General features: G+C 39.7%; 1 protein-coding gene across 2 annotated transcripts in view; it reads left to right on the forward strand.

Annotated features, from left to right (window-relative positions):
• STAG1 (STAG1 cohesin complex component) overlaps positions 1 to 26,242 on the forward strand; it is a 296,109-nt gene that overhangs the window by 199,382 nt on the left and 70,485 nt on the right. For both annotated transcript variants that reach the window (XM_089780890.1, XM_089780891.1), the window contains exons 13-17: positions 267 to 346; positions 4,327 to 4,434; positions 7,667 to 7,781; positions 9,761 to 9,878; positions 22,311 to 22,414. In XM_089780890.1, coding sequence (XP_089637016.1) covers positions 267 to 346; positions 4,327 to 4,434; positions 7,667 to 7,781; positions 9,761 to 9,878; positions 22,311 to 22,414 — 525 coding nt within the window. The remainder of the gene's footprint in view (positions 1 to 266; positions 347 to 4,326; positions 4,435 to 7,666; positions 7,782 to 9,760; positions 9,879 to 22,310; positions 22,415 to 26,242) is intronic.

The following is a 26,242-nucleotide window of genomic DNA, read 5'->3' on the forward strand; positions in this document are numbered from 1 at the left end:
AAAGGACCCAGCACGAGCTGGGACAGTTGGTTACCTGTATAGTTTGCTTGTTTGCCTATATAGTGTTAGGTTCAGGACATACAGAATCTGGCACATTATCTTGAAGACACATTGTACTAGATGAACTTAGTATGTTTGAAAGATATCAAACGGTTGTCATGTGGCCAGTTGTCAGGTATGCCCATCAAAGACCATTTATTTGGTAATTTAAATATTTATTTTCTGAAAACTTTGTGTTTTGTTATACTACTACAACTGCTTTTCAGGATCGCATTGTATCAATGACACTTGATAAGGAATATGATGTCGCTGTGGAAGCCATTCGATTAGTCACTCTAATACTTCAGTGAGTATTTTTCAAAGCTAATATAATTTACTATCGGAAACACTTTGCCAGCAATATGTATGAGATGTAATTTTCTCATTTATATTATTAAAGACATGTAGCAGTGGATGTACATTAAATGTGTAATAATGATTTCCCTGAGCAATATTTGGAAATGGAAATAGACGGAAGGAACCAACAGATCATTTAACTATGTTACATTGTTCTCTGTTCGTTGTTTCTTTTAAATGCCAGAAGCTATTTTGTGCCAAGTGTGAGAATTTAACCACATTAAAGTAAGGAAAAGCAATTCTGTTAGAACAACTTTTGTGTCAAAAATTCAAGAATACAGAAGGGAATTTGGAATGTAAGAATGTATTAGATAATATAAAATGCGGCATATCTATATGTGAATGACGAAAAACATCAACGTCCTATTATATTCAGAACTACTGAAATAATGTTTGTTAAAACTGATTTAAAATACACTGAAGCGTACAATATAAGATTTTTTTCATTAATTACACACTGAAATGCTCAATTTTTAAAAATTTAGTATATAATATTGTTTGTGTGTTGAGATCTGGCAAGACCTAAAGTTCTCATCCTTCTAAGTGCCCGATATTGAATTGGGACCAGTAGTCGTTATAATTCAAGAAAATGACTTTTCAAAACATTATGATTGTGTTCTGTCATAAAATCAGAAAAAAAATCAAGATAATGATTTACATAAAAGAAAATTATGGCATTAAATTGCTTGAGAAATCAATAAAAAATAATTCCACTAAATTGAGAGGACCATTCTGGGCACAGCTCTACCGTTAAATTTGAACTTAAAAAACAACTAATGGTCTGGTAGCACTTTATAGACTAACAAAATATGTAGAAGGTGGTATGAGCGTTCGTTAAATTTGAAGCAAGGATTAATCATCTCTGTTAAATGTTAATGAAACAGTGAATCCTTTCCAGATTTATAGTACTCGAATAAATACAGAATGAATTTTCAAAGAAAGCTGACAATTGGTTGGTTAAAATACCTCAACATGTTTAGATTTCCAAGTTTAAATCTGCCTTAAGTTTGAATTAATATTGAAATCTGCTAAGCTTATCCATATCATATGAGGATGATGAAATATTTTTCAATCCATTAGTGACAAGGAGGATATTAGATAATATCTACTGGGATAAGTGTTTTAAATCAGCCTTCCTGTATAACTTGCTTATAAGAGTCCTAAATGAATTGGCTGGAGATCTCTGGCCCATAAATGTTACTTTTTAATTAGTCTTGGAATACTGGGGAAATTTCAGAAGACTGGAAGAGAACTGATGTGCCATTTTTTTAAAATGACAGGTGGAGTGACATAGCTAATTACAGGCTAGTGAACATGACTTGAATCCTAGAAAAAATAATGGAAAAACTGATGCATGATCAAATCAATTTAAAAACATTAAAGGTTAGGTGTATAATTAATGCCTTCTCAAACAAACCTGATTTCATTATTTGAGATTGAGAGTTTAGTTGATTAAATTAATTATGTAAGTGCTTTTGACATACTACCACATGACATTCTAATTAAAAATTAATACTATACAGTATCAGTAAAACACACATTAGGAAGTTGCTAACTGATGTATCCAAAAGTTAATGCAAAATCTTCCTTGAATAGAGGCATTCTGCAGAGATCAGTAGCCTGTTCCATGTTTCTTCACTGATCTTGAAGTGTATTGTTACTGCTGATAAAATATGTAAGAGTCACAAAGATTGGAAGATTGGTAAACAATTATGAGGCTAGGACAAACATATTGAGGGTATGCCTACGCAGAAAAGGAAATCTCATGGCTGCCCCATGCCAGCTACCTTGGAGCTGTGGGCTGTTTCAGGCTTGGGGTGGAGTCTACATTGTGGGACACTCCTGGTATGTAGAGACCTAGAGCCTGGAATTCTGCCTAAGTCTAGAAGTCTATACAGCAATGAAACAGCTCCACAAGCCAGAGTCAGCTAGCATAGACAAGCTGGCTATGTCTACACTGGCCCCTTCTTCGGAAGGGACATGCTAATTTTGAACTTGGGAATAGGGAAATCCGCGGGGGATTTAAATATCCCCCGCGGGATTTAAATAAACATGGCTGCCGCTTTTTTCCCGGCTTGGGGAAAAGCCGGAAAAAAGTGTCCAGACTGGCGCGATCCTCCGGAATAAAGCCCTTTGAAGTAGGAATAAGAGATCCTCCGGAAAAGGGCTTTATTCCGGAGGATCGCGCCAGTCTGGACGCTTTTTTCCGGCTTTTCCCCAAGCCGGGAAAAAAGCGGCGGCCATGTTTATTTAAATCCCGCGGGGGATATTTAAATCCCCCGCGGATTTCCCTATTCCCAAGTTCAAAATTAGCATGCCCCTTCCGAAGAAGGGGCCAGTGTAGACGTAGCCGCTGTGTAGACATCCAACATGATTTGGATCACTTGGTGAATTGAGCCCACTCAAATAAAATTTGTTTTAATACAACCAGATGTAAGGTCATTCAGCTTGTAACTAAACGAAGTGTTTAACAGGGCTATGTACTATAAGCTTTATACTGCAGATCCTGTAGCGTTTAACCATGTAACCACTAAATGTTTTTAATATTACACGGTTACCTAATTAACCCCCTTTTAACATCCCTACTTTGTTAGATAATGTGTACCTAGAATTTGCAGGGCATGCTGGTTGAACTGTTGTAAGCACCTTAATTAGATGCAGAAGTGGTGCACGGTTCTTAGTTAATGTTATGTGCAGTCAGTATGTGCTTCATTTCATGTATACTTTACGAGAATGTCACTTTACTAATACTGGTAGGGAAAAAAAACCTATGTGGATGGAAACCAGTGGAATCTGGCAGCTTTGTGGATCATTCTCTGAAAACATCCATTCACTGTGCAGCAGCAGTCAAAGCAAACAGAATGTTAGGAATCATTTTAAAAGGGATAGAGAATAAGACAGAAAATATCTTATTCTATATGTCTTCTATATAAATCCATGGTACTCCCACATCTTTAATACTATGTACAGATGTGTTCGCCTCATCTCAAAAAAACAAACCTTGTTGGCATTGGAAAAGGTTCAGAAAAGGGAAACAAAAATGATTAGGCATTTGGAACAGGTCCCATATGACGAGAGATTAAAAAGACCGGGACTTTTCAGCTTAGAAAAGACAGGACTAAGCGGGGATGTGATAGAGGTATATAAAATCATGACTCGTGTGGAAAAAGTGAATAAGGACAAGTTATTTACTTGTTCCCATAATGTAAGAGCTAGAGGTCACCAAATGAAATTAATTGTTAGCTGGTTTAAAACAAAGGAAGCTTTTCTTCACGCAGTGCACAGTCAATCTGTAGAACTCCTTTTCAGAGGATGTTGTGAAGACCAGGACTTTAACAGGGTCAAAAAGATCTAGATAAATTCATGGAAGTTAGGTCCATCAATGGCTATTAGCTAGTTTCTCTTTGGCTGAGTCAATGCATGTGATGTCTCAGCCCATGAGAAATTTTCTAGGAAAAAATCATGTCCAAGTGTAAATGAACAATTATAATGCCTTCCCATTCTGAACTAAAATATTAGCTGTAAATATTTTTGTAAATTCTGAAATGTGTACACTTCAATAGAAGCAAAAAGGTTCAGGGTTTTTTTTAGAAGGACCCTCTAAAATATTGGCAAGTAATTAAAGTTTAAAAAGGTGGTTATTAAAATTTAAGGAAACATTTCACCATTTCCTAGGGTACTACATTCATAAGAAACAGCCACTTGAACTTAAAGGTATTTTATTTTGGTGAAGTGTTCAGATATTTTGGGGGCCTAATTTAAAACTCATTGAAGTTAATGTCCCATTGATTTCTGTGGTGTTTAGTTGTGGCCCAGGTAGCCGTATGTGTGTGTGTGTGGACTGTCTATCATTGAAGTAACTTACGGGAGGTGGTGGAACTGAAATTAAATATTTCTTTTGGTTCAGGTGTTACTTTCTGACTTTTTCAGTGGAAGTGAAGAAGCTCTGTCCAATGAAGACTGTGAGAATGTTTATCACTTGGTGTATTCAGCACACCGGCCGGTTGCAGTAGCAGCTGGAGAGTTCCTTCACAAAAAGTAAGCTACCTCTCATCCTGAAATGAAAAGCAGATTCATGATAGATTTCTGAGAATGCATAGTGAAGTGTGTAAGTGACAGGTTGATATATAGAAAGTATAACCTGATTCAGCAAAGCAGTTAATGCTCTTGTTTGAACAAATGATTTGTCAATTTATGTTCAAATCCCTTGAGTTTGTACCAGGTTTTCATTGTAGCTTCTGGGGCAATGTCTTCAGGAGGAGGAAGATTGATCCTGCTGCAATCCATTTCCTAGAGTTCGATTTAGCAGGTCTAGTAAAGACCTGCTAAATTGAACTCAGAGGAGCCCTGTTGGCACCAGTACTCCTGCTCCTCACAAGGAATGAGGGACTCTGATGGGAGTGTTTGCTCCCATCGGCCTCCAGCTGTGGAGATTGTGCAGAAACTTGAATTACAGTACATCTACTCCAGCTGTGTAGTTAATGTAGCTGGAGTTGCATATCTTAATTCAACCTTCCTGCGTAGGGAAGATACGGCCTGGTACAACAAATTGTGGACATGGCTGCATGATTGTTTAGGATATAGTTATTTTCAAGGCATTTATTTTACTCAACTTCGAAATAATAGGATGCCAGTTTACACCAAAGTTAGCTATTGTAAAAGGAATTTTTAATTTAAAATACTACCTCTATGTGCATTTACTTGCATGTTAAAAAAGAGTGTGAATTATTAGTGGTAGCTAGATACCTTTGATGTCAGGTGATGAGAAATGTCCAGAAATTTCTCCTTCACTCTGCTGGATAGCTGCAAATTCGAATGCAAAAAGGCAGAATCTCAGCTGATTGTTTCTTTGCTCTCTGGACTAGCTGGGAATCTGGAACAATATTTTTAACACTCTGAAGTCTTTAACATTAATTTTCCTACCCTATTTTTAAATTTGTTCAAGCTTTTCATAGTTTATTACAGATATTTTTGCATAAGAATTAATTGTAATGAAATTTTTCATACCAGCTTATATTTGACACAAAAGGTTATTTACGCAGCCAACAGTTCACTTCACCAGTGATATTTTGTGTTCCCTTTGTTGTTTGCATTTTTAAGGTGTGAGGGATTTTTCCCCCTGCCCATAGTACCCCAGATTTTCTCTTTGAGACACAAAACACATGATTCTATGCTTGTGGTATCAGTCTTTTACTATGAAAGTGGATATGATGTTGTGGATTCAGTAATATGATCTCACTGCTTGATAGATAATGTAAAATAATTAATTCTTTTATACAATGTATTAAAATATTTTCAGTAATTAATAAATATGGCAAAACAACTATGAACAATCTGAAAGATAAATTAGTTTGTCTAACACATGAAAATTTCTCCTAGTTTGGAAAGTCTCTGTTTAAAGTGATGTGTTATCCTGTTTCCTATATATGTGTTCTTGAAAGCCAAAAGTATTGAAGGAAAAACTGTTGCTCAGTGCTTCAGTTGGCTGTTTTTTGAAATTAGAAAACATGGGTACCCTAAATAAAATGTATCTTTCACCACCATCATTCCTCTTTTGAAATGCCTCCCCAGAAATACTCAACTATTGCTTGTTCTGTGTTGTGCCCTGCATTCTTGGTTACACATCTCCATCAACCTATTTTTTCCTCCAGACTTCACATGAAAATGGAACATTCATTATGTTGGCATAGTTTCATGTGACATCTTATCTCTCCTGTCTGCCAGAAATCTTATGCAACTAGTCCTGGTTATATAGATTGCAAACTATTGCTAATATGTATACATAACTATCTGTGTATCAACCATACATATGTGTCTCAATTTTTAGATTGATCAGTATTATATAAGCTTTTATCTGATACCTCACACAACATTCATGATAGACAAATTGTGTGACATCAATGTTTTCATTGTACTGAGTTTGTCAGGCCTGATAGGAATTGCTAACACAGAATAGTGAAGCCTTTGTTAGCTGGCATTAGTGGTTGAGTCATAGCTACATCTAAAATCTGCAGGAAGAATGTGTGGTGGTCTGTTGAGGAGAATACTTGAAATCGCTATCAAGCAAGGAAGGACCAGAAAAGAACTTATAACCATTTCTCACTCCCTAGACACCTGCCAGCAGAGAGGAACTTAGAAATTGGTATACCAGATCATGCCAGGGAGTCTGTCTAATCCAGTAACTTATTTATAATAGTGATCCACACCAAGTGTTTTAGAGGAAGTGTAAGAAATACCATAATGTGGTTAGCTTGTGTCCTGAAGCTTGATATTTTATATCTTTTGTATATATTTATACTAATGATTGTAAATGTGAATTGATGTAACATTTATATTAGCACAAGTAAAAACTTGCTACACTGCTGCTATTTTTTATTACAAGAATAGTTCACATTTATAGAGACCTTCCATCTAAGGATGCCAAGCTAAATTATGTGAATTAATGAATAAAGACTTACAGCAGCCCTGTGAAATAAGAATATTCTGCTGTAATTGTTTTAAAGATGGAGAAACTGAGGCACAGGGAGGGGAAATAACTCAAACCATCCAGGAAATCTGTAGTAAAGCAAAGAACACAACCCAGAAATCCAGCTATCCTGTCACTTGCTTTGCTTGAAATATGACTCTTCCTCCCAGCAACCATTTTTGTCTTTTCTTCATTAGCCCTTTGTCTCGTCTTCCTGAAATTTATATCTGAACACATGAGTAAAAAGAGGAGGAGCTGGGGGGAAGTACGCAATTAGATACTGTGCACAAATCTACGTAAAAGTGAATTTTAAGAAATATACAAAGGTTGAGCTGTAACTCATTTCTATCCTTTTTTTTTTAATGAAACAAAGGATAGTGGTGGGATAGGATAGTTGCCTCCTTTCACAGCTATCATTTTGCTTAAATACTTGAATTCAGTTTAGGATTACTATGCCCTATGTAAAAGAGGCTGCAATCCAGGTTAGAATGTCCTACAGTTAATCCTTATATTGGTAGTGTTACAGTAACATTGTTTTTCTGAAAGATAGCCATACTAGTGCCAAACTTAAAAACTTTAATATGCTAGCTTATAAGTTAAATATTTTGTACCACTACATTTCATAACTTTTTCATTGTCTAAAGTGCTTCTGGCCCTTGAAGCTAAATAAATGTAGGTTTTCTTTTGAGTAGAAATGGTTATTTAATTGTTTAATTTTATTTTATGAATGAATGTGTTAACCATATTGTTGAGCAAACAAAGCTAATTAATATAAATATCATAGCTCTTCTTACTTACTTCTAGACTGTTTAGCAGGCATGATCCCCAGGCAGAAGAAGCATTAGCGAAGAGGAGAGGACGGAACAGTCCAAATGGGAACCTCATTAGGATGTTGGTTCTTTTCTTTCTTGAAAGTGAGGTAAAAATATTTCTGATGCCAATCTACTTTATATTTGAGTGAGTGAGTTTTTTTGCAAACAGGTTTTAATATTATGTACACCATATGCATTGGATCCCTTGTCCTTTTCTATAAAGTAAACTCATACTAATATCCTCCCTAGGACTAGTTTTCTCTTGCCTGTCTTCAGTGTAAACTTTAGATAAGATATTTAGTTGCAGTGTTGTAGCTATGTTGGACCCAAGATTTGAGAGAGACAAGGTGGATGAAGTAATATCTTTCATTGGGTCCGTGTCTCTTGATGGAAGATACAAACTATCAGATTACACGGCGGTCTTTTTCATTTCCCAGACTTGAATAACAACTCTTTATTGCTCAAAATGTATACCTTCCACTGTCAGAAGTTGATCCCATAAAGCAGTGTTTCTTAAACTGTGTTCGGCGGCACATAGGTGTTCCGCGAACTAGTAGAAGGTGTACCACGACCTCTTCTTTCTTTTTTTTCTTTTTTTTCTTTTTTTTCCCCAGCAGCTGACAGAAGTTCGGTCAGGACACACATCCACATTTCCCTCGGCTTTTTTTTTTTTTTTTTAATTCTGAACAAAAAATCTTGGTGTTCTGCATTAAAAAAAAAATTGTTTGGTGTTCCACAGTCTTAAAAAGTTGAAGAAAAACTGCCATAAAGGATATTACCGTACCTCCCTTATCTCTTTAGATAAGATAGACATGCCTGTAGCCTTTCTGTTGTTTTAAAACCCTTTTCCTCTAACATTATGCTTTGTGCCTACTGTTGAAATTAAACAGAACTTTGATTTGAAATGGTTGTCTGATTGCTGTGTTTACCACTGGTCACAAACTCCCCAAGGAAAGAACTGAAGGTACCCAAAGCCAGTAGTCCAGGACCCAGTTTAAGAGAATTGTGAGATTCCACTCCAGAGAGGTAAAAGCATGAGGGCTGAACATGTATGGAGGTGCATCACAGAGACCACAAGAGGGGTCAGAGGTGCAGTTAGGCTTGTGACCATGACAAGCATAAAAGAGTTTTCATATCCTGTTTCAGCTCGTCTGAGAACAGCCATGAGCACAAAAGTTCATGAGCGGACACTGACATCAGCGATTTCTAACACCCAAGATTTCTCTATTTGGGGGGCAGCACCATTACTTGCTAACTAGTGACATCAGGATTTTGTGTCATTTTGTGTCATTATTGGTTGATAACTTGTGTCTTACAAGTCAGTGAAAGCTAATGGCTATTCTTTCCAGAATGATTTTTGTTAGTTCAGTAGAATACCATTATTACAAAGAAACTTTTGATGGGATTTTCAAAAATATCCGCCTAATTCTGCATCCATTGAGGTTAATGAGCAATCTACCATTATTTTCAATGAGATCCAAGTTAGCCAATGCTGAACAGTTTTGAAAGTATCTTCTGGTATGTATCCAGATATCAGAGTTAAACTCAATAGCTATTTGGTTCTTGTTCCACGTGCATGCTGAAAAGTGGATAAATCTGCACATAACTTGAAAATGTTTTATGATAATGTCTTGTCCATAAATAGTGCCCTTCCTTCTAAAATGTTTACACATTTCTTAAATAAATATATCGGACCCAGTTGCTCTTATCGAACTATGTTGTTAAACTGTAGTTCAATAGTTTTACACTTTTTGGTAGTGTAGTTGCAAAGTGTTGAATGAACATGGTTCTGTCATTTTTCATTATTACAGTATATATTATGATGCTTAAACTGTGTACATTATAAAGCTAATATTAAATTCCCCATGCCTATTGCATACTGTTAGTAAAAGAAAAATAAACACCTTGATAGAATGTCCCCTCACCCCACTCCTCTTGTCCACTATTATGACACCTTAACTCTACAGAGAAGTGTGATAAGCATTCTGATGGGAGTGAAGAATACTGTCCTCACTCAGGCCCTTATAATAATTGATGAAGCTCCATTTGAACCAGAACATTTTATTGACATTTGTGTTATTTCTAGTTACATGAACATGCAGCTTACTTGGTGGACAGTTTGTGGGAGAGTTCTCAAGAACTACTGAAGGACTGGGAATGTATGTCAGAATTGTTACTGGAAGAACCAGTTCAAGGAGAAGAAGGTATTTGTGTCACTTATTAACAAATAAAATATGCTTACTTATTTTCAATAAAAATGCTGTTAATCTTTGATATAAATGCCGGATTCCAATCCTACATTTAGAAGGGTTATGCAAAATGTAAATATTATATAAGTAATCTTAACCTCTTCCAAAATAATGCAAATTGTTTAGTAGAAGGCAATACATTAAATGGGTGCTGTGTTAATATATCTTCAAGACAGTGGTCATAGGACCAATTTTTTTTTTCATATTTAATTGAAACAGGTAATACCATTTGCTCACTAGTTTTTCATCTTATTGTTTTCTTGCCTCCTTCATTTTGACATTGTCTGCAGTTAGAGGCCAGCACCTTTTCCTATTTGAACAATGATGTGGCTAGCATGTTGTTGGGCACTTTATAATAGGTAATTATAATAATGATATGGCTTTGAATAGAGCCATTACTTCATATGATAATACTGAATTTGGGGGTTTATGCCTTAGGAACAACAATTATATTGCAAAAAACAGTTGTGGCCACAAAAGTGCCAGTTCATTCAAATATGAAAATTATCTCTTGAACTATGCAGATGTTGAAAAAAGCGGGGGGAATGGAATTTTACTACTGAATTCCTTTGCTGAACATAGTGTAAGGAATGAAATAAGAATAGATGACAGTGTTTTTTCATACTATCATAGCCTGAAAGACAGTACTTTCAAAATACAGTATTTCTGTATCTCATATTGAACTCCTCTATTGATTTTTCACACAGTGTAAATTGGAAATCTACTTATCTGAACAATCTACTAATGAATGTTAACTCATTGCTATTTGATTTACAACTAAGAGTTATTGCTAATTTCTTTAAGTGTTTATGTAGTTCTGGTACTCATCTTAAAGGAGATCAGTTTCTCTCCCGTGATGAAATCCACTCAAGAGGGGCCATCAGGGAATATGTGCCCTGATTTTGTGGGCCATTTTACACTGGCCCCAGTGCAAGCGAATCCAAGATCTGCCTTTTGCCAGCTGAGAATTGTTGCAGTAGAGCTGTTCTCCATTCTTTTCTCACTCTCTATAAGACTGTACATCCCTAATGCCAGATGAGAAATCCCGCCTACACGGCTACTTCACAGCTGGTCTCCTATAAGAAGATTACATCTCCATGCCACCAATCAGTAGTGCTAAGGAACAGGATTGGAGATTTTGGTCCAAATTCAACTTCTTTAACTTTTCTTTGTAATTCATTGCTGTCATTAGGGAATTATGGTGGACACTATAGTTGAAGCTCATAACTTTCTGAAACTTTCAACTTTGGGAATTAATTTTTCCATGCTTGTCCTCAGACTGAAGATGAATTATTCTGGAAAATGTGAATGAAAATAGTTCAGGTATTTTTGAATGAGGAGTGAAAGGGAAAAAAATATTCCCCCATTCTCTTTTTTGGAGTTTTTTTGTTTTTGCTGCTGAGTAACAGTGCATGGCCACATTTGTAGAAGGTTGGATTTGGTATGAGTACATGATTTTTTCAACACCAATAACTCACTGATCACACACGGGGGCTGTGTCTACACTGGGCCTCTTATTCCGGAAAATCAGCCGCTTTTCCGGAATAAGCTGCGAGCTGTCTACACTGGCCCTTGAATTTCCGGAAAAGCAATGACGCTCTACTGTACAAAATCAGCCGCTATTCCGGAAAAGCTATTCTGCTCCCGCTCGGGCATAAGTCCTTATTCCGGAACACTGTTCCGGAAAAGGGCCAGTGTAGACAGCCCAGTAGACTTTTCCGGAAAAAAGCCCCGATCGCGAAAATGACGGAAAAGCGCGTCTACATTGGCCACAGATGCTTTTCCGGGAAAAGGGCTTTTCCAGAAAAGCATCTGTGGCCAATGTAGATGTTCTTTTCCGGAAATACTTATAACGAAAACTATTCTGTTTTAAACATTTCCGGAAATTCATGCCAGTGTAGACGTAGCCAGTAGGTATTTTTCATTTCTTCTTTGAATGGTTGCAGATGTGTTGCTCTCAGTTAGGTGCTCGCTCACTGAGCTGAAACTGGAGAACTTTGCTTAGTAGTGTCCATCAGGACAAGGTATGCACCCTTTGGCTCTTCATGTCCATTCCCAAGGTATTTAAGGGTAGTCTGTCCTCAGTACCACTCCGTTCCTTCTCCCTGCCTGTGGCTTGAGTCAAAGCTTTCAGTGGGGTATCTTACATCAGGCTATGATGATTCCGTGAATGTGTGTCCACAGCTATTGAATTACAATTATTATTAGTAGTAATTACAGTACCCTAAGTAGTTGGTTGCATTGGTTATTTAGTTAAATAGTATTTACTTCAATGCAATGCCATCCCCAGATTTTAAACACAGTCCATCATATTGAGTGAGACAAATCAGTTCAACACCATACCATCAACTCTGATCGCTGTTTTTCGAGTGATGTCCCTGTGGGTGCTCCACTGTAGGTGTCAGGCTTGTCCCGATGCTGCAGATCAGAGTTTTGAGCAGCAGTAGTCAGCCGGACTGTGCATGTGTGGCCGGCGTGGTGTTCGTACCCTTTTGTACACGCACACGGTCCAGCTCTCGCCAATTCTAATGTGAGTAACTTCCTCTTCTTCGAGTTATGTCCCTATAGGTGCTCCACTGTAGGTGACTGTGTAGCAGTACTCAAGAATATCGGGAAGGCAGGTTCCAGAGTCACGGTCTATTTGACTTGGGCCGTGGACAGAGCGAGCTTCTCTCTCCAACTTTGTCTAGTCAGGAAAACAACAAGAGTTATTAGTTATAGTTAATATTAGTCAGTTTGTAGCTAATAGTGTTAGCTCTTAGTTCGTAGCATGTTGGAAAAAAAACTTCTTTGTTCAGGCTTCAAAAAAAGAAGAGACTTAAGATCAAACCAAAGATGCCAGGTTCTCCCTGTTTTAAGAAGTGCGACACACATCACAAGCCTATGCCGGCCTCAGTCGGTCATTCATCATGTATCCAGTGCTTGAGCGAGGCTCATGTGCCTAAGAAACGCTCCCACTGTTTGAAGTTAACAGCGTGATAGGGAAATACGCCTCCTGTTGATTCTGTTAGACGAGGCACTCCAGCGGTCAGACTTGGCGTCTGTGGCTCCTGCAGACCCTGCTACCACGTAAAAATGGAGAGCGTTCTCTCCATGGTCAGCTCTGGCAAAAAAGACGAGGCCTTCCCCAGTACATTCTCTCCTACCAGTTTCACTGAGCAGGGTGAGCACGGGATAAGCCAGGGATGTCCGGCACCGCCTCTTCGCATCCAAAGGCGATTCCAGTCACAAAAACGAAAAAGACAGCACTTTCGTTGCCAAAACCAGGGGAACCTCAGCACCGAGATCGACGTCAGCACTTGCAGCCCCATCTGCCAAGACACTGGCACAGGTGCCAGCCACACCAGCACCTGCAGCTCCAGAGCCCAGGTGACAATTCAACCCAGCACCAGGGAGGACCAATGCTTTCTCAGCACTGAAAAAAGGCCCTGCAAAGACGAACAGAGATTGGAGCCCAAGCCTGAATTCCGTTTCTTCTACATTCTGCCCAGCATTCACACCTTCTCTACCGGCACCGAGGTCACCGATCCAACACACCCTTCAGGCAGCCAGCAGGCTTCTCTATACTCGCCACATTGAAGATCTCTATCCCTGTTCCCTGTGCACTGCAGAGAGATTCTCGTCGTCATGCAAGGCACCTTTCTCTTTCCCCACCACCTTCATCTAGGGAGTCTGTAATACTCCCTCATTTACCCGTGCTGTCACCACATGCTGAATATTGGGAAGAGCACAGGGGTGCGTACTCTGAAAGATGTTCCTCACGTAGGAGATCACATTACCACTACTGTTATCGCACCCGTACACCTTAGTACTCCAGCTATTATCATCACCAACAGTCATGTTCTAGGCAATGGTCCCCTGTGGCTGTAGATCGCCCAGATATCCATTCCTGTTGTCAATCCAAGCCATCATGCCTCACCCATATTTCACAACTATTTGAGACTGTTTTACCACCAGTGGTCCACCATTACATCTGACTGTTGAGTTCTGGAGATTGTCATTTGTTTACACCATCTCCTTCCTTTCTCTGCCTCCAACCACCCCACCTACCCTGTCCCTCTTCAGGGGCCCTTCTCAGGAGAACTTGCTAAAACAAGAGGTCCATCGGAGCTGTAGAGAAGGTACCGGACAAGTTCAAGGGAAAAGGACTCTATTCTCACTATTTCCTCATGCAGAAAAAAAACCAGGAAGGTGGAGACCCATACTCAATCTTAGAAAAATCAATTGTTACCTCCGAAAACAGCGGTTCAAAATGGTAACTCTTGCATCCATCATACCAGTCTTAGACAACAGGGATTGGTTTGCAGCCCTCAATCTTCAAGATGCCTACTTCATCATCACCATTCATCCCACCCACAGGTGATTTCTTCACTTCACAGTAGGCAGGGAACATTTTCAGTATTGGGTGCTTCCTTTTGGCCTTTCCCTCCACTCCCAGGCTATTTTCAAAAACCCTTGCAATAGTGGCAGCACACTTGTTTTGATGGGGCATTATAATTTTTCCTTATCTCGACAACTGCCATATAAAAGTCTGCTCTTCAGCATGACACATGATAGAAGTAACCAGACAAACATACAATTCCCTCAGTCTAATTATCAACAACCAGAAATATATGCTCAAGCTCTCTGACATTGGAGTTTATAGGCGCTTATCTAGACTCCACCACAGTATGGGCCTTCTTACCCATCCAAAGATTCCAAACCATTCAAGACCAGGTTGCCATATTAATCATCAGCCCTATTGTTCAAATACTTATGTGCCTACAACTAATGGGCTATATGGCAGCCAAAACTTACGTAGTCTATCACACATAACTACACTTCCGCTGTCTTCAACATTGGGTAGCATCCGTGTTTGCTCCAACAAAACATCATGTCCACACAACAGTGACTCCTCCAGTTGATATCCACAGATCCCTCAAATGATGGACAGATTCGCACAACGTCCTATTAGGCGTCCCCTCAACCTTCAGCCCACGTTACCATGGACGCTTGCCTCATTGGCTTGGGAGCCCACATGAACGGCGTGTCTTTACCAAGCCGATGGTCCTCATGAGAGACAGCTCTCCACATAAATTTTCTGGAGCTCAGAGCAGACTTCAATGCTTGCAAATACTTTTAGAACTTCATTCATGATGCCACTGTCAGAATACTTCCGACAGTATCACCACAATGTACTATATAAATCACCAAGGTTTCGATCCCTTTGTGCAGAGGCACTTCGCCTCTGGAATTGGTGCATTCGCAACAACATCATTTTAATAGCTTCTTATTTACCTGGCTTCAACAATGCTGCTGTGGACTCCCTGAGCAGACATTTTGCATCGGATCATGAGTGGAAACTCCGTGGCAACATACTCCAACATATTTGCACATACTGTGTTTTCTCTCTGATCTCTTTGCCACCTACAAAAATGCCCATATTTTTGCTCCAGACTGGGCATTGGTTACGGATCCTTCAGAGATGACTTTCTTCTCAACTGAGGGGCCCCCTCCTGTATGGATTTCCCCCCATTGTACTTATACCCAGAGTCCTCGAAAAGATAAACACAGACAGAGCCAGAGCGATCCTCATAGTGCCCACTTGGTCCCACCAGCCTTGGTTTCCTTTTCTTCACCAAATGTCTCTATGTCCGCCATATGTCCTTCCCAACCTACAAGACTTGCTGACCCAGAACCGAGACTCCCACCTACACCCTCAGACCCTGCACCTAACCGCCTGGTTCCTAGCTGGTTTGCGCATCCAAAGATCTCTGCTTGGCATAGGTCAAAGAAATCTTGATTCACTGTAGAAGGGACATCACCCGAGCTACTTACCTCTCTAAATGGTGAAGGTTTGCCTCATGGTGTTCTTCTAATCAGGTCGCTCTGTATGCTGCACTTCTTAATCAGATCCTCGACTACGTGCTTTACCTGAAACAGACAGGTCTAGCCATTTTGTCCTTGAAGGTGCATCGTGTGGCTATCGCTGCCTTCTGGCACTCCATTGACAGCACTTCGGTGTTTGCCCACCCACTTACCAAGCGGTTCCTTTAGGTGTTGGCAAACCTTAACCCTCCTCATAGACTCCCACTCCACCTTGGAGCCAGAACTTAGTGCTAGATACACTTACTCAAACATCCTTCGAACCTTTGGCTACTACGTTGCTCCAAATGATGATGCTAAAGGTGGTCTTCTCACTTGCTATAACATCTGCCCACAGGGTTGATGAACTTGCAGCCCTCATGGCAGTACCACCATACACCACCTTTAACAGAGATGGTGTGGTATTAAGAGCCCACCCAGCCTTTATCCCTAAAGTGTCTGAGTTGCACATCAACTAATTGTCCTCCCTTCCTTTTACCCTAAGCCACACACCTCACTGCAAGAGGCAGTCTTCCACTCTGTCAACGTTCCTTCTACATTGAGAGGACTCAGGCTTTCTGCAAAACGAAATGTTTGATAGTTTCCCTCGCTGATTGATTCAAAGGTGAAGCACTATCATCCCAATGGGTTGCGAAACTTAGTCTCGTGCATTCCCACTTGCTATTCTGTACGCAATAAACCACTCCCATCCTAGCCAAAGTCTCATTCTACAAAAGCTGTAGTTGCATTCACAGCCTTCCTGTGAGGGATTCCCCTTTGGGACATTTATTGGTCATCCCATGACACTTTCATGAAGCACTACACAATTGTGCACCGGTTGGCTGTGAACACTTCACTAGCCTCAGCAGTACTTTCAACATCAAATAGACCATGACTCCAGAACACACTCTCTGGGTATTTTTGAGTACTGCTACCCAGTAACCTACAGTGGAGAACCCATGGGAACATCACTCGAAGAAGAGGATGAAGCCAACCTTGGAATTGGCAGGCTATACAAAAGGGCATGAGTGCCGCGAGGTGCCGACCACACATGTGGAGTCTGGCTGACTAGTGCTGTTCAAAACGCTGATCTGCAGTGCCAAGACAAGCCTGACCCCTATAGTGGAGCACCCACAGGGACACACACCTCGAAGAACCATTGTTACTGCGCCAAGGTGAGTAACTTTCTCTTATCCATCAAGTTTAAAAATGACACCAGTCTCAGCATCAACCATATCTGAACTTAAGCACAAAAAGGAAATTTGCAAAAAGTGGAAACTTGGACAAATGACCAGGGAGGGGTTTAAATGTATAGCTCAAGAATGCCGGGGGTTATCAGGAAAGCGAAAGCGCAATTGGAATTGCGACTGGCAAAGGATGTGAAGGATAACAAGAAAGGTTTCTACAGGCATGTTAACAAGAAGAAGGTGATCAGAGAGGATGTGGGGCCCCTACTGGATGAAGGAGATAACCTAGTGACAGATGATTTGGGGAAAGCTGAAGTACTCAATGCTTTCTTTGCCTCTGTATTCACGGACAAGGTCGACTAATGGACTAATGCGCTAAGTGACGCAAGAGGGGATGAAGATGGACAGCCCTTGGTGGGGAAAGAACAGGTTAGGAACTATTTAGAAAAGCTAAACATACACAAATCCATGGGTCCGGACTTAATGCATGCGAGGGTACTGAGGGAGTTGGCAAATGTCATTGACGAGCCTTTGGCCATTATCTTTGAAAAGTCATGGAGATCAGGATTGATCCCGGATGATTGGAAAAAGGCTAATGTAGTGCCTATCTTCAAAAAAGGGAAGAAGGACGATCCAGGGAATTATAGGCCGGTCAGTTTTACCTCGATTCCTGGAAAAATCATGGACGGGATCCTCAAGGAATCTATTTTGAGGCACTTGGAAGAGAGGAAAGTGATTGTGAATCCATGCTGACTATTCCTAAAGGGCAAGTCATGCCTGACCAATCTGATTAGCTTCTGTGATGAGGTAACTGGCTATGTGGCCATGGGGAAGTCAGTGGATGTGATATACCTTGACTTTAGCAAGGCTTTTGATACAGTCTCCCACAATATTCTTACCAGCAAGTTAAGGGAATATGGATTGGATAAATGGACGGTAAGATGGATAGAAAGCTGGCTAGAAAGCCGGGCACAGCAGGTAGTGATCAATGGCTTGATCTCAGGATGGTGGTCGGTTTCTAGCGGAGTGCCCCAAGGTTCGGTTCTAGGACCGGTTTTGTTCAACATCTTTATTAATGACCTGGATGAGGGGATGGATTGCACCCTCAGCAAGTTTGCAGATGACACTAAACTAGGGGGAGAGGTAGATACGCTTGAGGGCAGAGATAGGGTCCAGAGTGACTTAGACAAATTGGAGGATTGGGCCACAAGAAATCTGATGAGGTTCAACAAGGACAAGTGCAGAGTCCTTCACTTTGGACGAAAGAATTACAAGCATCGTTACAGGCTAGGGACCAACCAGCTAAGTAGTAGTTCTGCAGAAAAGGACCTGGGGGTTACAGTGGATGAGAAGCTGGATATGAGTCAACAGTGTGCCCTTGTAACCAAGAAGGCTAATGGCATATTAGGTTGCATTGAGAGGAGCATTGCCAGCAGATCCAGAGATGTCATTATTCCCTTTTATTTGGCTCTGGGAGGCCACATCTGGAGTATTGTGTCCAGTTCTGGGCCTCCCACTTCAAAAAGGACGTGGACGCATTGGAGAGGGTCTAGCGGAGGGCAACCAAAATGATTGGGGGGCTGGAGCACATGATCTATGAGGAGAGGCTGATGGAGTTGGGTCTGTTTAGTCTGCAGAAGCAAAGAGTGAGGGGGGATTTGATAGCAGCCTTCAACTTCATGAAGGGAGCTTCCAAAGAGGATGCAGAGAGACTGTTCTCAGTAGTGACAGATGGCAGAATAAGGAGTGGTCTCAAGTTGTGGTGGGAGAGGTCCAGGTTGGATATTAGGAAGAACTATTTCACTAGGAGAGTGGTGAAGAACTTAAATGGGTTACCGACAGGTATTTGAGTCCATCCCTAAAGGTGTTTAAGTCTCGGCTTGACAAAGCCCTGGCTGGGTAGATTTAGTTGGGATTGGTCCTGCTTAGAGCAGGGGGCTGGACTTGATGACCTTCTGAGGTCTTTTCCAGCTCTATGATTCTATGATATCAACCCCACTGACTTATAAGACAGTATCATACTTGCTTTACCTCTTTGTTAATTCAGAAGCATTTAGCCATGGTAGTTTTGTTAGCAGTCTTTGGCAAGAAGCAATTTGATTCTCCTTTTGAAGAGAGAATCTCCTTGTCAGCTACTTAGCCTGTCCCCAAATGGAGGGGATATAATCATCTTGCTACTTCATCGAGGAAAGGGATTCCACTTAGATTATTTCTTGATACGCAACTCCAAGGAAGGGGTGAGACCTGTTCTAAAGTCCGAGATCTCAACAAGTATATGAGTTTATGTATGGTAACATTAGCTACAATTCTCTTCATATTAGATTTTAAAAAATGGTTTTCTGGCCTCCATCTTCAGGATGTCTATTTCCAAATGTTTACCATACATATATCATGTCTATTTTCCTACCCCATGGAAAGTTTCTGAGATTTGTAATGACACGTCAGCATTACCAATACACACAGGACTTTCTTGTGGCTTGTTCTCAGATCCATGTATATTTACCAAATGCATACCTGTAATGGCAGCCTATCACATTTTGGGGTGCAACTCAGACCAGTGAGAGGTCATGTCATCATTTGTCCTGTAATCCTGAGTGCCCTAGAATGCACCGATAGTGTAGCTCCCTGTCTGGATGCTTCCAGGCAGCATACAAGCATGCCCTAAGTATGTGTGTTTTAAGCAGCCTTGGTTCAGCATCTCTGACTCCAGCAGCCTGCTTATTACACCACAGCCATGCAATGGTCTCCATCAGCTTTGGTTACTACTAGCCAAGTGACCCTAACACACTCCATTCTGAAATTTCCACAGAAACATCTGCCCTGAGATGTCCAGCCCCTCTACAGGAACTTTTAAGGAAGTAAAAGTTGTTCCATTAAAGACAAACACCAGCCTTTTGTTGCATTAATTGGAGTTAATGGTCGCTTCAATTCCAACACGGCCCTGGATTGGTTTAGATTAATTGTAAGAGGTTTACTGCAAAAAAGAAATAAAATTCTAAATGAGTTGAAGTGCAAGGGAGAAGGTCAGAAATGGTTACCAGCAAATAAAAGTGAAAAATGCTTTTTAATGACTTGAGTCTTAGTTCAATGCAAAATAAAAATCTTTCTTCCAGCAAGGTGGCTGACTACATCCTGGGTTAGGCTTACCCGCACAATACAAAATACTCAGTTCCTTTGTGTGTTTAAGGATGTGTTAGATGCTCTTAAAAAGTAAGATTTTTTTTTTTAAAGATATGCTGCTCCAGATATGGTTGTTGGCTTAGCTTGATGCAGCAAAGTCTTGGGCTTTTGTTATGTAGGAGATCTGACTAGATAATCACTGTTGTCCATACTGATCTGAGGTCTGCAGAATGTTTTAAGAAATTGCCAGAAAATAGACACAATTTTCTTCCAATGCAAATGGAGGAAAAAAGAGTCACAGAGAATATCATTAACTTTCAGATTTGTCGAGGTTACTTTTCGAAAGTGAAGGGACGATCCTAAATCAAGTAAAATTGCTTATTTTTGTGTAGTCCCCATCAAAATATCCACATGACTTGGTGGAAATGTGCAGGTTTTGTTTTCTAAGTGGGATATCTGAGTAAGGTTATAATTAGTAAATATGTGGTAAATCTGGCACTAGAAATCCTGAGATGGTTAGCCATGTTAGTCTGTAACTTTAAAAAAAAGAGTTGTCCTGTGGCAGGCACCTTAGAGGCTAACAGAGATGTGTATCTATATATAATAGCATGAGCTTCCGTGGACAAAACCCACTTCTTCAGATGAGATGAGCTTGAGTGGACTGAAATACTAGTTTTTGAAGTGTCAAGATTCATAGAATTTATACACTGGAGCATAAGGACTCTTAGAAATCTGTTCAAATTTCTATCCTTAGTTAGTAAAATGTGCAAAATAATTCATAACCTCATTGTTTGAGGAAATTGCAAACTTTGTTAGTAAAGATGTTAGGACATGCTAATTAGGGCTTCAAAACATGCTCATTTAAAAAAGTAACATTGTAAAAATGTAGTGTAGTACATATTAAATTGATCAGAGGCTGATAGATTATAAAATGCAATTGTTAAGGGTGAATCCTTATTGAATGTGTGTGTTTCTAAAGGGATCCCACAAGGATTAGTCACTGTTTCAATGTTGTTTAATATTTTCATCAACAATCAGGAAGAAAATAATAAATGATTCTTGCTAAACATTGCAAACAAAAAAAATTGGTCAGGAAATGAATATGAGACAGAGAGGTCACAGTTACAGAGTAATCTGGATAATTTCATAAGCTAGGCACAATCAAACAACATTAATTTCAATAAAATCAAATGCAAGACCTTACGTAGCTGGGAACAAAGAATGCTGGCCATACTTGCAAGGTAAGAAACAATATCCTCAAATAGAGTGACACGGAAATGTCAGGCAGGAGTATAGGAAGATTATTTTGTCCCTGTATGTGGGATTAATAATTTCTCACATCCATACTTTTAAAAGGATGTTGAAAAACTGGAGAGGATTTAGAAAAGGGCCACAAAAGTTATTTGAAGGCTGGAAAACCTCCATAGGATAATAGACTTAAGGATCTCAGTCTATTTTGCTTGTAAAAGAGATAGTTGAGGAGTAACTTGACCATCAGTCTCTTAAGTGCCTATATGGGGAGATGTCTGTAGAGGACTTTCGAATCTTGCAGACAAACATATCAGGATTCAGTGGGTGGATGGTGAAGCTAAATTAATTCTAACTGGAAATATGGTGTGAATTTTACAGTGAATTAAACTAACTACTGAAACAAACCTCAGGTAGTGGGTTCTCCATCACCTGAAGTATTTTAATCAAAGCCTGTCTAAAAGATTAAAGTTGAACCAGACGTATGAGCTTGAGGACTTAGCTTATGTTCTAAAAGAGGTTAGAGTAAGTGATCATAATGGGCCCTTCTGTCTTTAAAAAGTGATAAACCAATAATTTCAGATAGTGGTGAAATAGATTATTATGGAAAGTTTATATAATAGTACTGTATAGATTGTACCCTAAACTAACATTTAGCCTCATGATAGAATTTTCAGAAGAACTTAAGTCCCATTTTCAACATTAACTTTAAGTCCAGATGTTCAAAGATGTTTAGGTGCCTAATTAGATTTTCATAAGCCCTTAGGTACCTAACTCAATGGCTGAAAAACATCTAGGTGCTTTTTTAAAATCTCATTAGGAGCCTCTCTGCTCTGTAGGCCCTAACTACTTTGAAAATAGGACTAAGGCTGCTAACTCACTCAGGTACTCTTGTTGATTATTCACTAGCTTACTGCAATTTATGAATGCATTCCATAAAATCACCAATACAGTTAATCAGATCTACCTTCCTTTTCTTTCTCCTCAGCGATGTCTGACCGACAAGAGAGTGCTCTGATTGAGCTGATGGTGTGTACCATACGACAAGCTGCTGAAGCACATCCACCAGTAGGCAGAGGGACTGGCAAGAGAGTGAGTTTTATTGAATAAATGGCTCAAACCTTTCCACCACTATGAAATGTTTATATGTTACTATTATAGGTATATTATATTACTTTGTCTGTCGGGTTTAATGTGTGCATGGCTGTTTGATGTTGGTAGCCTCTAAGATAGAGGAGGTCGGATTAGATGATGTGGTAGTCCCTTCTGGCCTAATAGTCGATGATACTATATTGCTGTAGTGTAGAATCATGACGACAGATTGTGACATCCGATAAAAAATTTTATGGGACTTTTCTTACCACCTAATGATGTACTGATTTGAATATTTTTAAGAAAAGTAGTGGAAATGATATATCTAAATCTAATCTCATTCTGAAGTAAGTTAGGTAGTTGTAAAACTGTATCTTTAGAAAAATATCTTTCTACAGTTTAGACAAGACATCTCATTTTTTTGGAATGCTTTTGTTGAAAATGACAGATTATAAATTTGTTAAAATATTCATAGAAAAATAATTCCTTATTCTCTGATTGGAAAAAAAGACAAAATTATTAAATGCTTTTCTTAGGAAAGTATTGTCAGATTTGTTTGCAGCAGTGCAACCAATATGACAAAGACAGGAAACAAAGAGTAGGAATAAACTGTCTGTTTCAGAAAGAGGGAGAGGTAACTAGTGGTGTCACCCAAGGGTCTGTACTGGGACCAATCCTATTCAGCCTGTGTATAAACAATCTGGAAAAAGGGATAAACAGTGAGTTGGCAAAATTTGCAGATGATACTAAACTGCTCAGGATAGTTAAGATTAAATGATTGGGCAATAAAATTTTCATGTAGATAAATGCCAGGTAATGCACATTGGAAAAAATAATCCCAACTATACATACAAAATGATGGGGACTAATTTAGCTACAACTAACTATTCAAGAGAGATCTTGTAGTCGTCATGGATAGTTATCTGAAAACATCCACTCAATGTGCAGCAACAGTCAAAAATCAAGCAAGGTTAGGAATCATTAAAAAGGGATAGAGAATAAGACTGAGAGTATCTTATTGCCTCTATATTAAATCAATGTATCCCACATCTTGACTACTGCATACAGATGTGGTCACCTCATCTCAAAAAAGATATATTAGCGTTGGAAAAGTTTCAGAGAATGGCAACAGAATTGATTAAGGGTTTGGAATGGGTCCCATATGAAGAGAGATTAAAAAGTCTTGGACTTTACATCTGAGAAAAGAGGAGACTAAGGTGGGATATGATAGAGGTCTATAAAATTACGATTCATGGAAAAAAGTGAATAAGGAGAAGTTACTTACTTGTTCCCCTAACGTAAGAGCTAGGGGTCACCAAATGAAATGAATATGTAGCAGGTTTAAAACAAACCAACAGAAGTTTTTCTTCACACAGTGCTCAATCAAGCTGTGGAACTCCTTGCTAGAGGATGTTGTGAAGACCAGGACTTTAACAGGGTTCAAAAAAGAACTACATAAATTCATGGAGGATATGTCCATCACTGGCTGTTAGCCATGATGGATAGAAATAGTGTCCCTAGCCTCTGTCAGAAGCTGGAAATGGATGACAGGAGAGGGATCATGTGATGATTGCCTGCTCTGTTCACTCTTAGTGGGGCAGCTGGCATTGGTCACTGTTGGAAGGCAGGATACTGGGCTAGATTGACCTTGTGTCTAATCCAATATGGCCGTTCTTATGTTCTGTGATTCATAAATGCTGATTATGTCAATATTCTTCCACTTCACAACGTACGATTCCTTTCCTGTATCATCATTGTAGACTGTAATTGAAATAGGTCAAAAACAACAAATGGTCTGGTAGCACTTTATAGACTAACAAAACATGTAGATGGTATCATGAGCTTTCGTGGGCACAGCCCACTTCTTTAGATGACCGGAGTTATGAGTAGGGGATGTGAAAACTCAAAATAAACAAGAGAAGGGAAAAGCGGGGCGGGGGGGGAGTTTTCATATCCCCTACTCATAACTCCGGTCATCTGAAGAAGTGTGCTGTGCCCACGAAAGCTCATGATAACATCTACATATTTTGTTAATCTATAAAGTGCTACCAGACCATTTGTTGTTTTTTTCTGTAACAGACTAACTCGGCTACCCCCTGAAGCTATTGAAATAGGTGTTAGAGTCCTCAAATATTGCATCAGAATTCTAAGGATGATAAGGATTTCCCAAGGTGATTCCCATCAGCCATAATGAAGTTAGAGAGGAATTTCCCTATTTTGCATAGTTTTCCTGTTCAAAATTGGGTTCTTAAAAAAAGAAACTGGTTTTGCCTCTCACAGAATTCATACAAATTGCTCAGTTGGAAAGAAGTATGCAGACTTCCCATTCCCCTAGGAAATCAACTGTGCTCATCATCAGACACCAGTCACAGCCAGTTAACCTTACTTAACTCTGCCTCAGGTTGAAAAGACCAAGCCCATCCCTGAACAATACTCAGTACAGATAACAGGAAAATCAACAGTACAAAAGACTGCTCACCTACCTAGGTACTAAGGAAATCCCATAGCAAGTGCTCAGTAGGAGCTGCAGCAGCACCCAAGCCATCCTCCATATGTTCCTTCTCAGCCCAGTCATTGATGTCTCAAGTTTAGCTACACTAATGATCTGATAATACCTTCTGAGCCAGAGTCTCCTCTGTTAATGAGTGCTTGGGATTAATCAGTGTCAAAGCTCTCTTCCTCACTGATCCCTCTTGCCCTCATTAACTTTGCAAGCCAAACAACTATGAGTATGTGGATGGGTACTCCAGTCGGTCTCCAGCCTGTAACAATGCTTGGGATTCTCCCGTCCCAAGTACAGGACTCTGCACTTCTCCTTGTTGAACCTCATGAGATTTCTTTTGGCCCAATCCTCTAATCTGTCTAGGTCACTCTGGGGCATCGGCCTCCTCTCTGCCCTTCCTAAAGGACACTTTGAGGGTGAGAGGCTTGGAGCTGGGGCAATCCCCAGACATTGAGGGGAGGATGCCCTTCCAACCAGTACCTTTCAGCTGCCTGGTGATTCCCTTTTCTGTGTGGTTTATGAAAAGCAATTCCATTACAAGCACATCCCATTTTCCTGGCACAACCAAACTCTTACCTTGCTTTAATTTATAACAGGAAGCTGTATACCGCATTTGGTGGGCCTAGCTCATACTGTCTTGGACAGACAGACAAGCTCTCTCAGATACATAGTAGATGGACTTACTCTGTCCTTGGTCTTCCCCTTGCTTCTAATTTATTTGTGCAATGTTTTCTTGTTACCCTTTCGTGTCTAGCTAGTTTAATCTTGTTTTTGTGCCTTGGTCTTTTTAATTTTGTCCCTGTCTACTTGTGTTGTTTGTTTATATTCATCCTTTGCAATTTGACCTAATTCCTACTTTTTGTAGGACTCTTTTCTGAGTTTCAGATCATGGAAAATCTCCTAGTTAAGCCAGGATGGTATCTTGTCACACATCCTGTCTTTCCTATGCAGTGGTACAGTTTTCTCTTGTGCTCTTAATAATGAGTCTTTGAAAAATCTCTTGGCCTTTTTTCTCCTTAAAAATGCTTCCCCTAAGATTTTACCTATCAATACCCTGAGTTTGCTGAAGTCAGTTTATTTAAAATCCATTATCTTTATTGGACTTTTTAACCTCTTACTGCTCCTTAGAATCATGAACTCTTATTAATAATTTCATGATGATTTTCACCCAGCCTGCTGTGAAATTTTCAATCAATTCCATGTGGTAGGGAGGAGGCTGTTCTATATTTGATTTTGAAAAAAGGGGGAAACTTACAGATATCAATTTGCTTTTACTCTTCTAGCCCCCCAAAAAAGGGGGGGAGATCAGGGGTTTGGATGTGTGT

The sequence above is a fragment of the Pelodiscus sinensis genome, chromosome 10 (assembly GCF_052426305.1).
Source record: "Pelodiscus sinensis isolate ZL-2025 chromosome 10, ASM5242630v1, whole genome shotgun sequence".
Lineage (NCBI taxonomy): Eukaryota > Metazoa > Chordata > Testudines > Trionychidae > Pelodiscus > Pelodiscus sinensis.